This window comes from Tiliqua scincoides, chromosome 2 (assembly GCF_035046505.1).
Source record: "Tiliqua scincoides isolate rTilSci1 chromosome 2, rTilSci1.hap2, whole genome shotgun sequence".
NCBI lineage: Eukaryota > Metazoa > Chordata > Lepidosauria > Squamata > Scincidae > Tiliqua > Tiliqua scincoides.
The window spans coordinates 50970890-50987028 of record NC_089822.1 but is presented as its reverse complement, the minus strand read 5'-3'; the positions used below and the strand labels follow the sequence as shown (position 1 = coordinate 50987028).

The 16139-nt window shown below is 43.3% G+C and overlaps 1 protein-coding gene across 2 annotated transcripts in view; it reads right to left on the bottom strand.

Moving 5' to 3' along the window:
- Window positions 1–1054: 1054 nt before the first annotated feature.
- Window positions 1055–16139, bottom strand: part of COMMD10 (COMM domain containing 10) — a 71281-nt gene continuing 56196 nt past the window's right edge. For both annotated transcript variants that reach the window (XM_066616968.1, XM_066616967.1), the window contains exons 6-7: window positions 2051–2110; window positions 1055–1470 (exon numbers count right to left, since the gene is read on the bottom strand). In XM_066616968.1, coding sequence (XP_066473065.1) covers window positions 1432–1470; window positions 2051–2110 — 99 coding nt within the window. In that variant the 3' untranslated portion in view covers window positions 1055–1431. The remainder of the gene's footprint in view (window positions 1471–2050; window positions 2111–16139) is intronic.

The window sequence follows — 16139 nt, the reverse complement described above, 5'->3', positions numbered from 1 at the left end:
TGAAGTAAGGCAAATCCACTGTAAGCTAGTATAGAGCCAGTATAGTCAAGTTGATAATTTAAAATGCAACAATACATTTGGTTACATCAGGGCTTTTCAAACTGGGGCGTCGCGACGTCCCAGCCTGCGGGCCCTGGCCCCTGCCCCCTTAAGGGGCGGGGACAGCCTGGAGGCAGGGAGGAGGCAGTGGCGCAATCCCCAGGAACGCACCGCTCAGGGGGGCTGCAGGGGCTTGGGTACACGTACCCAAGTCCCTGCAGCCTCCTGGGGGTGCTGGGAGCCCGCCGCAACCTGCAGTAGGGCTCCCCACAGCAATGACAGTAGATGCGGAGCGATCGTACTTTACTTCCACTTTAGCGGAGGTGAGGCACGATCGCTCGGCATCTACTTTCACTGCTGCAAGGAGCCCTGCTGCAGGTCGCGCCAGGCTCCTCGCACTCCCAGGAGGCTGCAGGGCTTGGGTACGTGTACCCAAGGCCCTGCAGCCCCCCTGAGCAGCGCGATCCTGGGGGTCGCGCTGCTGCCCTCCTCCACCCCTGCTGCCTTCCCCCTCCTGCACACGCAAGAACTCAGTGGCTCTCAACTCCCAGAGAGTTTGAGAACCACTGGGTTAAATTGTTAATTCAAAAATTCCCAAATTTGACACCAGAAGCATCTTGAATGTATAAGAACTCCACAGAGTATACCCAGATCCTGCATGTGCAGTGGTTTCCTTATTTGCTACATTGTAGGAAGCAGTTGCACATATTCATTGCCACTTTAAAAGCATATTGTGTTGAAGGTCCAACCAGAGTAACATGTTCTACTTTTTCTTTTTTCCCCCTTGTTCCAAAATTCAGAGCCATAGCATTAACATCTGGTGTTAAGTGCCAGTTGCTTGATAAAGTGTACTAATTAGTGCTTGTAATCTCTTGAGTATTATTCCACTCTCATGTCCCTTGTGCAAGGACAGCTGTCCGCTAACACTCTTTTGCAACCACTAGCTACCAATTCTGCTATTCACTGTAACTCAAAAATCTGGGAACAAGTGTAAGGAATTGAGGAATATAAAATAAAGGTTTCAGAACAAACGTATCTTTATTGCTTGTCATTAAGATGCAGTTGCTGGAACCAACATTTTACCTGTTCAGTGCCTGATAAATCATCTTTTTGAAATATTTTAAGATATTTCAAGCATACTTTTGTTTTTAACTAACACATGTGTATTTCAAAGCAATGCAGAACACTAGAGGATCTCTCCTCCTGCCCCCCCCACGTAAAGTTGTTATTGAATGCCATGGAAAAGCAGATGCGGTCTTTTACAGCCTCAGTGTATGCTAATGTTACTGATCAAAGAAGAAAAGAGACATTTACTGAAAGCAAACAATTGAATTCCTCATCAGAATATTGAAGTGGCAGGAATGTGATGAAGAAAGTAGTCTTCAAGCAGTATCACGTAAGGGAATCCAGCTGTGCCTGTATAGTCTCCAACTATTAAAAAAAAAAGCATTCATGTAAGAGGTTTAGACATCTTCACAAAAGAAAAAAAACCAAATTATGCAAATAACATTCATAAGCAATGGAAGCATTCTGTGCCCATAAATGTGTTTTTCTATGAAATTGACTGGAATCATATGCAAAAGAAGCTGATTTCTGTCTATATATGCATAGCTGTTTCGCTGCAAATTTCCAATGTAAATGTCCACACAAATTGTGACCTTATCCAGTTTTATCCAAACGCAAAGAAAAATATACCTTCCCAAGTTGTGTCTTTCAGAAAGTTTCTCATTGCCCTTTTGTTACTTTTTGTATTCAAGAGCAAAGTATATTAAGCATCACCTTGTTCAAAATCACTTTAACAGCAAATGTAAAACCTGCATTTGGTTAGAGCTTTATACGAGACATAACTCAAAGAGGCAGAGCTTTGGGGGAACGAGGCTATTACATGTTTACAAGGAAAGCTCAAAGTAAGAGCAGCTACAACCAAAAAAGGATTTGCAATAAAGACGTATTAAGGGTAAAGTAAAGGTTATCAAAATGTTAGAAAGTCTGTAAAAACACCAGTACAGACCTTGTTGTAGAACTCAAACAGTTCTTGATGGCTGAATTCCACAAACACTTTCTCCAACGCCTGTGAAAGAGAAGAAAATGCCTCAGGAGCAAGATTAAGTAATGCAATTTACAACTCCCAAGACTGTTAGTGGTACACTGCCCTTCACGTTTTAATTTTAGCTATATACTACATATAAGAGCAGCAATATTCCAACAAAATACTGTATAGATTGTAATGTCCACGGTACATGAACTTTACATTTTCATAAAGGACTTCATAACACACTTTCCTCTGTAAGTTACTGTCAAAGCCACAACAGCAAAATAGATGTTAGGAAGAAAATGATTTCATTATTACTTTTTTAATGACACATAAAATACAAAAGATTACATTTCAACATTGTCAGCAGTCCTTTTGAGAGCTAGTAAATACCATCATAATGAGATGTTGGAGACAGAGTATGTGACGTACCCATTAAAGTGGTTCACCGGCACAGAGCTAATACCTCAAATTAAGCTAACAGTTATGATCCTACCATGCTGAGTTTGCTACAGTTATTTGTACAGACATTCAACCAAAGTTAACAATTAACACTGCAGCTTCAAAGCAGCATTTAAATACTAAAAGCAAAAAGGAACAATTGATTGAAGGCAGGGTGAATAAAACAGATGGCAGGTAATAACCCTGTGCATGGCAACGCCTATGTTGATTGGAAAGTTAAACTCAATGCCTTCCTTGTTTTATTTATTTTTCATATGTAGATTCGGCTTCATGGGCTATTTGCAACAGGAAGTCAATGAAGCCTGATGCAAATATGCTTATTGCTACACAGCAGTGTTATCATATTTACATCCTGCCCATTTCTCTGAAAAGCCCAGGGAGTACATATGAGTGTTGTAAGATGCAACAACCATCAGGGGTTGTTTGACCAGAAGTCAATGACCTGTTGAAGTCACTTGCTAAGCTTCATGTCTGAGCAGGAATCTGAAGCCAGGTCTTTCCAGTCCAAGTTCACCTACTCTAATCACTGCGACACAACATTGGCTCTTTCATCACTACTGAAAAACTGACGTGCCTGGAGTTGATACATCCCAATTTGCTACCTTACTGATGTGTTCTAAAAAGGTTTCCCCTTGGTATGACTCTCTTGTAGATTGGGAGCAGGAGAGAAGTGTTAAGAAAAGCTGATGGCACAGAAAACTTATGTTAAATTATGAAATATACAGGTGGAGCCTATTTATCCACGTTAGTTCCATTCCATGACTCAGTGAGATTAAGAAAAAATGCGTTGATAAATTCCATAGAGTTACGCAAATACACTGCAGCCAGACACTTCCAGATGGAAGGAAACTAAGGCAGCTGTTATCAATCCCCTCCCCTTCGCGCTCAGCCCTTCCTGTTGCCAGCTGCCTGGCTTCTTTCACAGGCGGGATGCTGATCCAGCCCTATGTCCAGCCCTATGCGTTTCTACTCAGAAGCCCCATTCCAGTCAATGGGGCTTACTCCCACAAAAGTGTGGAGAGGATTGTAGGCTATATCTCATGCTTTGCTTGGTGGGTAGGCTTGCTTGTGCCTGCACCATGGGGGGGGGGGTTGCTTGTCTTGTGATTGCCTGCACCATCTCAATGGGGGGGGGGAAATTTGGCAAACACTCCCTGGGTTTTTTAAAGCAATCCCCTCTGTTGCTACCACACCTGCCCCTGTGTGAGCTCCACCTTGCTGCACGTGTTCTGGCTACAGAGATTTTCAGCCCCCCTTCCCCTCTTCAGCCTCTTTGCTGGCTCAGGGGCTCCAGGAGTGTTACTGTTCCTTTGCAAGGGGAACCTCTTCCAGGGCTATTTCCCTGCCTGGGCGAGGCAGAGCCTTTTTGCAGTATTTTGGGCTGCCTGGAAATGGAGGGAGATGCCAGTGCAGGGCAAAGGAGGCAAAGGTGTGTGTGACTTTCAGTTCCCCCACCCCATTCTCGTTGAGACAAATCCGCAGATAAAAAATCTGTGGATAAATAGGCTGCACCTGTACAGAGAAATCAAGATCCCATATGGGGTTCTTGGCTGCATGATTATGCGCATGCTTCCTTCAGGCAAATTCCACTGAATTTAAGGATACTTCACACACAGAACTGTGTCTCATGTGCAAAGCTGAATGCCGATTTTGAGGGGAACGTGCATAGCTGACCTCCACAATGTACGTACATCAATAGTCCCAGAACAGCCAGGGACAACTGTATAACCAAAGGAGGACTGCACAGAGCCACATTTTTGGTGAAGGGCAATGACATCCACTTTTCAAAGGGACCTACTGTATCCAACCTTCTGTATGTTTGCTGTTGCACAAACATATGAAGAAGCCACCATGAGGTATACCTTGAAGAGAAAAGTAGCAAAAAGACAAATGGTCTTAGAGCAGACAGCATTTTAAATAGTCAAAGTATGATTTACAAAATACATGAATGGTTAGTAAGATCAGACATTTCAAAATCTTGGGTTTTGTTTTTTTTAATTTGCTCTTTTATTGCTGTTGCTTTGAACACCTACAGCTGAAAAGAACTTCATGCACTTCGCGATTTTGTTCTGAGAAACCAGTATGGCTATAACTTTTTGATTTATCCTAAAGGAATATTAGTTTACATCTAGACTTGCTTCAAAAGTACTGAACCAAGTCCAAAATTGCTTAACAGATCTGCAGCAACAAAAATTTTATCACCTAAGGCACAAAGGCCTACTAAGGATGAAATTCTACAGTTTCCTGTGAGCAAGACTTGAACACTGTGGAACTTACTTCTCAGTAAACACGCATAGGACTGTGCAGTTAGTATTTAATTTCACAGGCGGTGCTCATGGAATGGGTAATTCAAATCAGATTAGCTAACATTGGCTAATCTGCCAAATGCCACAATGGTCTCTGATCTCAATCCTCTACCCCAGGGGTTCCCAAACCCCTGCCCACTGGCCACTTGCTGCCCGCTGCGGGTCCCCATCCAGCCCCCAGTGGGCCCCCCATCTCCAATGGGCACGGCTCTCACCCCAGCCCACGCTGGCCTGCCGCGTGACCTCCACACCTTGCTTTCCTTTGCTGCCGCTGAGCTCAGTGGCAGCGAAGGAAAGACGAGACCAGCTGACGCGCAGGGCCTTTTATAGTGGGAAGGTAACGTGAGACTTGCAGGTCTCGAGTTACTTCCCACTATAAAAGACCCTGCGCGCTTGCCGGCTGGACTCTCCCTGCCTTGCCCATGGGCTGGGCCGGGCTCCGCTCGGCTGGGCTCGGCTCCCCTCCCCTCCTGCAACCTGAGCCAGCAGAGAGAGAGAGATCCCATGTGTGGGAGGGGAGCCCAGCCCAGCCAGCAGCACATGCCTCCTAGGGATCCGAGGGTGGGAGGGCTGGTTGGCCAGCCGGACAGACAGAAAGGCAGGCAGGCAGGCGGCAGCAGCACATGCTGCCCTAGTTAGTGAGGAAGGGCGGTTAGGTGGGCAGGCAGGCAGGCAGGCAGGCATGCAGCTGGGCAGCCAGGCAGGCAGCCAAGTGGGCAAGTGGGTGGCTGGGCAAGAGCACATCCCTCCCAAGCAAACGAGGGAGGCAAGGAGGGAGGGCAAGGGGGCAGACAAGCAGGCGGGTGTATGTGTGTGAAAGTGTGGAAGATCCACTCCCATTTGTGTGTATGAATGAGATCATAAACTGGCATGAAGATCTCCCCCCCCTTATTAGGGTGAATGGAATCAAAAACTGGCATGAAGATCTCTCCCCCCCCCCCCCGCTATTAGGGTGAATGGAATCATAAACTGGTTTGAATTCATTCAGTCATTTTCCGTCTCTAATATATTCATTTATGTAAATTTATTCAAATTTGAAATGTAAATTAATTCTTTTTTTCCAGCCCCCAACACAGTGTCAGAGAGATGATGTGGCCCTCCTGCCAAAAACTTTGAGCACCCCTGCTCTACCCTCTTGTCACAGACCCTCTGACTGGCTTGGTTGCTTCTACACCTCTACTCGCAAATAAACCCTGGGTCTAAGAACAGAGATTCTACTGTCCTTAAGAGGGCAGCATGCAAGGACAAACATTCCTGAGTGGAAGTTCAGAGAATCAGAAAGACGTTTTATTGTGTAACACAACACTGCTGTTTAGCATTTTGCTAGTTTCTAGGTGCAACATAAACGTTTCACCTTCTATTATTTAAAAAATTAAGTAGCAAAGGGGGAAAGATTTTTTTGTTCATACATTTGAAGGACGTGTAGTGCAATTTTAAACATGTCTACTTAGAATTAAGTCCTATCATGTTCAAGGAGACTCATTCCCAGGAACAAGTGCATAGGATTGCAGCCTCAATTATAAAAACTGTACTACTGTTTATGTATATAAAGGGGAGGCTTTCTGCCCTCTCCAAATATGATACACACAAGTGAGACTTTCAATAGTTAGAACAGTAATGGTGCAGATAAATCAGCTGTGTTACTGTCCCTGGTCAGCACAATTAAATTAAGATGCAACCTTCCCTCCAGTGGGTTAAGATGCACTTTATACGTGCCTTTGGCTCAAGACAGGAAAGAAAACAGAGGTTGCATGGTACAGATTTTACCATGGACCAAACTAGTTCAGAGAACTGGGACTGGTACACTGAATCCTCCAGATAAGCAAACACACTGCCCTGTACATCTCCTTAGAGCAGTTATTAGCAGCCATAAAATCACTGGAGCCAGCGTGTCTACCTCAATGCCGTTTCCTCTTTTCTGCAAAAAAAAGGCCCTTTCTACCAATTTAGGGAAACTTACAAAGGATCAGTCATTTGTATGAGAGACTAGTCTTAACTCTGATGGAGGGAACAAACGAATTCTGGGAATGGAATCGTGAACAACAACAGAAGTACTGGAAAGGGGCTCTTCCTGCCATGATTCCCGCTGGTCTTCTGTATAAAGAACATAATATGCAAAAAGCAGAGCAAAAGATTCGCAAGACATTCTGTCAGCTCTTAAAGCAAGGGAGAGTCTACAAGTGGTTTCAGCGGAAGAAGAAAACAAAATCCATTTCTAAACAACGTCCCAGTATCCCAGTCTCCAGTTTATTACCTGTGATCAGAATAAATGCCAACACACAGTTATGAAATGCAAACAAACAAATATTAGAAAAGATTACTGGAAGTCTGCTCTTCTTGCTAAATAAACAAAACTTGGTCAATTTGCTTAACTGTCAGTTGAGATTTGGCACTGGTTAGCCGTGTTTCTAAGCTGCCAAAAATTGTGAAGCTTAAGTTCACACAAAATTGCAGAAGAAAAGCATCAATGTACCTTTGAGCATATCGAATAAAATACTTTTTTAAAAAGTCTAAAACTATTTAGAAATGCCATGATAGAGCAGTCTCTTTGATAAGATCTTGGTTTCCATGAAATGTGTTAATTATTTTTAATCTAATAGTATCAGAGTTTGTCACGATTCAGAGCCTCTTACGCATTTCTATAGCTCCAAACATGAACTATTCAGAGAATGTGGTCATAAACATTCATGTGGTCATGTGAATTCATTCACTCATGTGGTCATGTGATAAACAAAAAAAAACAACTTCACTGGCATGGCTGAGTGGCCAAGAGGTTGGGCTGCTAATTGGAACTTCGCTGATTCAAATCTGCTATGAACCATCTAGGTGGCCTTGGGCAAGCCTCTCAGCCTCAGTTCCCCAGCAGCAACATGGGAATAATTCTACTTATTTACCTTACAGCTGACCCAGTGTGCAGCAGCAGTGATGAAAGCAAATGCCATGCCAGGGTCATTAGGGAAATGGAGAGGAAGACTGCCACTCAGACACTACACACGCTGCTGACAAGCCAGGTTTTCCCCATTCTTAACTTGTGCCTCTGATTTTTTTTGTACCTACATGCAGGACTTTACATTTATCTCCATTAAACTCCATCTTATTAGCATGGACCCAATCACCAAGAGTCCTTCATATGTAGGCAATAGTCCAAGAAACCAATCCATTTCCAGCGACATCTTTATAATCAGTTGTTGGTTGCCAAGACCTTGCTTTACCCTGCTGTGCCTTGACCTTCAACAGGAAGGACTAAGAAGGACCAGAACCACTGCAAAACAGTGCCCCCGATCCCCACCTCGGCCAACCATCCCAGAAGGACACCATGGTCAATGATGTTGAAAGTCGATGAGAGGTCCAAAAGGATACACTCCCTCCATCCAGCCCTCGGCGTAGGTCATCCACCAAGGCCGTCCCAAAGCCAGCCCTGAAGCCAGATTGAAAGGGATCCAGATAATCTGCTTCATCTAGTGTCCTCTGGAGCTGAGACACCACTACCTGCTCGATCACTTTGCCCAGAAACAGGAGGTTCAAGACTGGTCGATAATTATCCAATTATCCAAAGAGGGCTAGCCAATTGTCCAAAGAGGGCTTTTTCAGGAGGGGGCGAACCACTGCTTGCTTTAATGCCAGAGGTAACACCCCCTCACTCAAAGATGAATTTACTACCCTCTCCGTCCACTCGGTCAGTTCCTTCAGGGCAGATCTAACCAGCCATGCTGTGCATGGATCCAGCAGGCAGGCAGACGGCCTCACACTCCAAAGGATCCTGTCCACATCCTCAGGTTCTACAAGCTGAAAAAATTCCACAAAACACAACTGACAGGTGCCATGGGGGCATCACTAGACATTGTCAACATGGAGTCCAAGTCATGGCGAATCTGAGCGATTTTATCCACAAAGTGCCTGGCAAACATGTCAATCCCTGATGGCAAACTGGGCACTACCACTACCAGCAGTACTGTGAAGGCACAGGGTTTGGTTCAGCCAGGTGGGCCCTCTGCTGGACATAGACAATACCTAACCTGATCTTATGCACTGCTGCCTCACCCCCCACACACACACCCTATGTGTGTATTTTAAGGTTTCAAATTTGATTTTTTGTGTTTTTATGGATTTTGTATTTTGGTTGCTGTGAGTTTATCTTCTAAAAATAAAGTGGGACAAATATATTTAAAATAAATACATTCCTTATCCTGTACCTGCTGGAAGCTCAGCAATGGGATACTGTGATTAGCCCAGAGTTATTTTCCTTTTGAGTTGGCCCCTTAATGGCAACAATATTTCTGCTTCTTAGTGCACAAGCCTAACCAAGTCTACTCAGAACTAAGTACTATTTTGTTCAATGGGGCTTACTCTCAGGAAAGTGTGGTTAGGACTGCAGCCTTACATTCTTAAACAGAACACACTGAGCAACTTAGGTGACCGACCACCTGCCAATCAGAATATAGAATTGATTAACTGCTGTATATAAAAAAAAAACTCTGTGTGTGCAGATATGCCACCTTGATTTAAAATCTTATTAGAAAAAAAGAAGCTTAGCCGTGGATATCAAATGCAATATAATCAAATGGGCAGGAGGTCTGGTCTAGAGGGTAGAGCCTCCATTTGCCTGAAGATAACATCCATAAGGTCGCCAGTTCGAGGCCACCGGCATCGTGTGACCTTGAAGCAGCTGACAAGCTGAAGCAGAGCTATTCCATCTGCTCTGAGCGTGGGAGGATGGAGGCCAGAATGTGAAGCCAGATCAGAGAGAAACACCTGAATGTTGTGGTTCTTGAAAGAAAGAACCTTCTTTCATTTGTAAAAATCCCTACGGGGATTTAAATAAGCCTGCCTATGTAAACCGCCTTGAATAAAGTCTTGAATAAAGACCAAGAAAGGCGGTATATAAATACCTGTATTATTATTATTATTATTATTATTATTATTATAATATATGTTCGGGTTGCTTTTGAAAATTGTTAAGGTTTGGCATTTCTCTGCGACAGGACCTTTTACTATTAACCGGAAAACCACTGATTAAACTAGGGAAAAGATTCTATTGCAACAACACTTTCATTATTCATTATCTTATTCCACAAATTGTACCTTACAGATTAAAAATTGCACTTTTGTTTTCCTGCCGAAGCAGGCTTCGTCAATTGCAGGAGCATACACCTTAATCTCATTGTATTAGCTGGACTAAATAGGCGACTAAACAGCCAGCGGGTAGATGGTACTGGTTAGCCTGAGAAGGCAGCTCATCTGAGAGAAGGAAAACTCTGATCCCGGTATTGTAAAAAAAAAAAAAGTATTGTAAAAAAGGAAAACTCTGATCCCAAACCTCCACTGCCTTGTGGTTACATCCAGTTATGGAAAAGGCTTCAGGAGTCAACCTCGAGGCAAAATCCGGAGCCAGAGTCCCTGAGGCAGTTCTTGGCTGAACCCAGTCACGTTCTGGCAACTCCTGCGACGCCGCTGGAACCAACCGTATTGGCCTCTGCCTTTCCATTGGACCATTTCAGCAACGTGAAGAGGGGGAATTTGCTGCATTGGTTGGCAACCTTCAGTCTCAAAAGACTATGGTATAAGCCTACAGCACCCGGTATTCCCAGGTGGTCTCCCATCCAAGTGCTAACCGGGCCTGACCCTGCTTAGCTTCCAAGATCAGACAAGATTGGGCATGTGCAGGGTAACAGTTGCTGCTTTGGGTAACAGTCTATCCTCCATATTTACCTTACCAAGGCTTCGTGTACTAGAGAGGACACTGTTCCGGAACCACTATTCAGAGCGCGATACCATCATCTTCCGAGACTGAAGGATGCCAACTGTAATTAGCTGGAGATTTGAGCAAAGACAAATGAAGAGGCAAAAAAGAAAACTCTTTGCCTTCTTCAGTCTAGAACAGTAATATTTTAATCACAGAAATGAATCAACATACTACTTTATCTTTTAAATTGCTTTACTGCAATTTAACTCTGGAGTGATGAGGTAATTTACAGAACAAGAGAAGATGGAAAGAAAAGGCAATGAGAATTGCAAGTTAATACATTTCAACAATGTTTCTATCATGCCAGATTTGAAAAACCAGGTAAAAATGTATCTATCCACAACTCAGATTATTGAAACTACCTGGACAATAGCTACTTTGGATATTTTCCAGTCCCGCTCATGGCTTTCATTTGACCATTTTCTCAGTGCCAGTATTGCATTTTCAGATACCCAGGATTTTTGAAAGCCTAAGCATTCAGAATTTACACTTTACATCTAACTTAATGTTGCTGAAACCTTATACATATTCTAGTCTCAGGTTCACATAAACTTCATTCCACAGTTGAGAAATATGCCTTTACACAAAGGGTCAAATTATATATGACATTAATTGTGTCACTGGACTTCACATGCTTAATTTAAAAGCAGGGGTGAAATTCATGCATTCAATTTATACCTCACAATTCTCCCAATTGTGGCAATATGAAAGCAATATCATAGAACTGTACACAAACCTTCCACTGCTGCAGTCATAACTAGATCTCCCTCATGCCAATGAAAGTGTCGTGTCCTGGGCAAAAAATACATGCTATTTAATACAGATTTGATATCTGATCCAGATAAGACCATGGTCAAGGATAGGATTGAATTGTCCTTACCCCCTGCCATAGTCCCAGTCCACAGAATGTCTGGTTTTGGCTGTTTACCAAGGAAAATTAACTCATGGCCAGTAATGCAATTCACATCATCTGACAATGTTTGGCCCTAATATTCCATCTACCTATTGCTCTCCCTGCATCTTTTTAGATGTTCGGGTGAACATCTGGCCTTCTGAGAACTGGCTATGTAGTTTGTGGAACTGTCACAAAATACAAAGATGAGCATTTGGTTCCTAGAAATTGCAATGTCATGTGGATTAGGCAAAGATCAATGCATATACTGTTTTCTAGAAGCAAGACATAAAATTCAGGCATAAGACAAGTATAGATGGAAATCAATAGAAAGTTTAAGCTTTAGCTATCCTGAATGTGACTGTTGCCAATACACTGGCAGAAACAGGATGAAGTTTGAGCTGATGTTTTTACTGGTGCCTGTCAGAAGTGAGTGTATCATCTGTAAGATTTATGATCCTTTCAGTGCAAAGCCTAAAATAGATCCCTTAGCTTGCCTCTTTTGATGACCTTCCTTCTTTTTTATCCACAAAGGGGGAATTCTTTAAACTGAGCTTCAAAATGGTCCTTGATGTCACTGAAAAGCTAGCAGAAAACAATGAAATGAACATCAACAAAGACCAGATATGAAGGCTAAATCTTCCCAACACAGTGTGAGTTGATTCATAAGACCAAACCTTGTGGCTGTGCTATCAGGTAAGGGGGGGATAGCATTTGGTATGCCGCTACAGGCTCCAGGCAGTCTTGGGCTGGCCCTGCTGAAGATGAAAAGCAGGTAGATGCTGTTAGCTATGAATTGAACACGTGGAAATTTAAGTAAGATACCAACTAGCAGGTCAGCTATGAACTTCAACAGATGGAATCAGAACGCTGACGACCAGGAACGATGTTCCTCATCTTAACAATTGCCCTATAGAATGTAACACTGAAGAATGGAAAAACTAAAAAGAATTCCATCAGTTCAGTACAGACCCCCCTCCCATATCCACATATCTGGTATTCACAGTTTCAATTAACCGTGGATCCGCGCCCCCCCCCCAATTAATGTTATTTAAATGCTTATCAGACCGAAAATGTTATTGCTTTACAGGCAGCTATAAGCATACAAACATAGTGACACACAGGCTGCCTCCGTAGATCGAGGTTAACAGGAAGATCTAGATCAGGGGTGTCAAACGTAAGGCCTGTGGGCTAGATGCGGCCCCCAGAAGCAATTTCTCTGGCCTCTGTTATAATTTGGCTCTCCCAGCATGATAATTGGGCTGTCTCATATTTTGAAATTATGAACAAGATTTGCACATTTTCTCTTCTGTCATTTGCAGCTAATGAGTTTCTATGCGAGAACAAAGTGCTTATTTATGGCCATCATCTGCTTAATGATGTCACTACTGGTCCTCAGCAGGCACCATGAATGCTATTCGGCCCACAATATGAAATGAGTTTGACACCCTTGATCTAGAATGAAAAACTAGATTGAGGTTAACAAGAAGCAGTTAACTTCCGCTTCCTTTTAACCTCCATCTAGTCTTTTCAAGTGTTCTGGCTGCCAGCAGGCAGTCTGCATGTGGCTATAAGATTGTATGTTTATAGCAACCTGAGCCTCCTTCCCAGTTTGCAGCGTAACAGACAGGGAACAGCAGGCTCATGGCAAATTGGGTGGGATACTCCCCTCCCAAGCCAAGCTCCATGTAGCCACTTCTAGGAGCTCAAGAACTCAGAAGTTTGGCGATTAAGTGATGATGTTATTGCCTAATTCTGGTCTGTTTGCCAAAAAGGTTGGTTTAGGGTATACTTTTCCCTTTCTGTCCCCTACCTACAACACTAAATGCAAAATATAGCAATTTGTGCTGCAGATGAGAAAAATATGTTATTGGTGCCTCTGATAAACAAAGAGTACATTTTTCATTGTTTAAATAAATGGTTGTGTTTCAGAAAAGAATCAATAAGCCTGACATTATTTTACCAGCGCTGAATGGTATCCACAAGCTACTTTTTTTAAAAGGATACATGAAACACACACACACCCCTTTAGTTTTATTATGAACACAACTGATTGAACATGATTTTTATCTGCAAGTGCTTAAATGCTTTGCTATTATGGAGACACACCACCAAAAGCTTGCACGTGTTCACAACCCCTTCTATTGGAACAGCAAATTGAAAGCGCGAATGTTAATTGCACACACTCTTCGGTCTCATCTGAACTTGCATTCATTTCTCCTTTTTTCCCCAAAAATTGACTCAAGCAGCGTGCAGGTTTTAAACAAACCCATCTGTTCATTCTAAGAAAATTAATTTCAGTACCCAGATTAGCAATTCCTCTACACGACAATAAGAGAACCGACACTTAATTCAATACTTTTACTATCTTGCTCTTGGCAACACGTAGAGACCTTCTTCTGTAAACTCTATTAAAATGTATGATGGCAGGAGATATTTCAAATTGAATTTTTTCATCTATAACCCTTAAATTTTTGGCACTTTACATCCAACACACATTCTAAACAAAGTGGGTCAGTAGCAGACAGTATATATTAATAATAATCAAGCAATTAATATGGGCTCTTTCTGCTGCTCTTAGTAAGAATAGGTCATACACGGAAAAAGCAAGCCTGAATCTTCTTCAGATGATAACCCCTTTGTATCAACCAGGATTATTTTGAGGGTTTTTTTTTGCAACTTTATCTTTGGTTACATGTCACAATCAAATTAATGGTATTATTCTACACACATATCGGACCAATGTCTCACACACAGGGGAAGGTTCCTTCAGGTACTAAAAAGGTCAGTGAAAATACTGAATATGATAATTTAATTCCTAGTGCTGAGTTATTTACAGATATCCTAAGCAGATATTTTTATGCAATACATCAGACTTGTTTAGTTTATAGCTCTTAAAACCAACTAGCAGATAGCCACACACAGAGTCAGAAAACTGTAGCTGTCAGAGGGGAGTTGTGTCTAGTGGTTAGCATGCATGACCTATTCCTATTCCCTGCTTTCCCTCTACTGGACTAGCAGCTGAACAGGGGAAAAACCTTTGCAGTTTGTATTCACTTTGGCAGTGAATGGCCATTCCAGGCTATAGATACAGGGCAGGAGAGGGCCATCTGGGAAATATCCCTCCTCTTAAGAGAGCACAGAATCCCAGGGGTCCTTATTACAAAATCCAAAGTAGTGTCTGCAAGGTGAAGAGTCATGGCAATCCACTGAATTGCCCATGAACACGGACCAGGCAGACAAAAGGTCAAAATATCAAACAAACCAAAAAGGTGGTGTTAAACCAAAAAGGAATTAAACAATATGGGGAAAGAAAGGTTGGCAGTGAAAGTACAAGCAGGCTGATGGAAGATGCCTGACCTTGGCTGGAAAGCAGAAAGAAAAATATTCACCAAATGAATGCTGTAACCATTAACACCCAGCAGATGAACTTAGGATGTCAAACAAACTCCCAGCCCTCCCCCAACCCCAATACACAGCTGTAAACCTGGGGAAGTTTGCAGGCTAGTTGGAATCATTTAGCAGACAAAGCAACAAAAAGTCCTTTATCACAATCTAGCTAGCCCAGTGTGCTCCTATAAACCCTGGGGTTCCCAAGACCCCTTCAGGTGCTGCATGAGCACACCATAAGTGGCCACCATCTGCTTGGTGCTGCCCCACTCTGTGCATGCACTGGCACTCTGAGGCCCCCAAGATTCCACCCATGCACTGGCATGGCTTCCCAAGATTCTACCTAAGAGCATAAAGGGCTCTAGAGATCAAAAAAAATTGAGAACCGCTGAGCTAGATGGTCACCTGATTAAGTTAGTAGAGCCCACCTGGTCAACTCCATGCTACCCCCTTGACCTAGATGGAGAGGGTTGGCTGTCCAATCGCTAAGCACATGCCAAAAGTCCCTGCACAGTGTATGAACTGTGTGGCTGAACCCTCTTTTCCTTTGACAGCAGCTGATAGTAGCGAATGTCTGTTCTCACTTGGTGAATGCCAGGCATTCCAAACATTTGCCGCTGCTGGGCAAACACCCACCTGGAGTTCTTTTGTTTTGCAGGACTGCAGCATTGCTCATGGGTTAGAACAGTCATTTCTCTCTCATAGAGCCCCCCCCCCCCGGCAACCCCTGTAGGGAAAGAGAAAGATGATGCTCTCAGACCCTGTGCTCAGCCCACAGCAGAGCACTGCTGCACGTACACCCAAGGAGCACCACTCTCCTTCACAAATACCGCATCTGCACTGTGAACTCATGTGTAGCTGATGCTGCTTGTCTATGTCTTTCTACACTCTTTGTCTTTCCTCTTCACAGGGAGCTTTCCAATAAAGGAAGAGAACACAGGACCCTCCAAATGCTCAGTTGTGCAGTGTGACCAGAGTTGTTCCTCTGTGGGGTTGTTGACCTTGTGGTGGATTGTCCCAGACACACCTCTGTCACTTTGAAGACTCAAAGACAGAGATATGTCTGCTGTCAGCCAGACCTCAATGTGTCTCCCAGCCCACATGTTAGCATTATGGAGCTGGGAGTTCATGTTTCCCTTGTAACATGTAGTTCCACTCCATTCCTTTAAGGCACAACTTTCTTTTCAATGCCTGGGAGACAGAAGCAGCCAAGAATCTGAGGTATCCTAGAAGTTCCCAAATCTAGGTGTCCCATTAATAGGTATTTACAGGCAC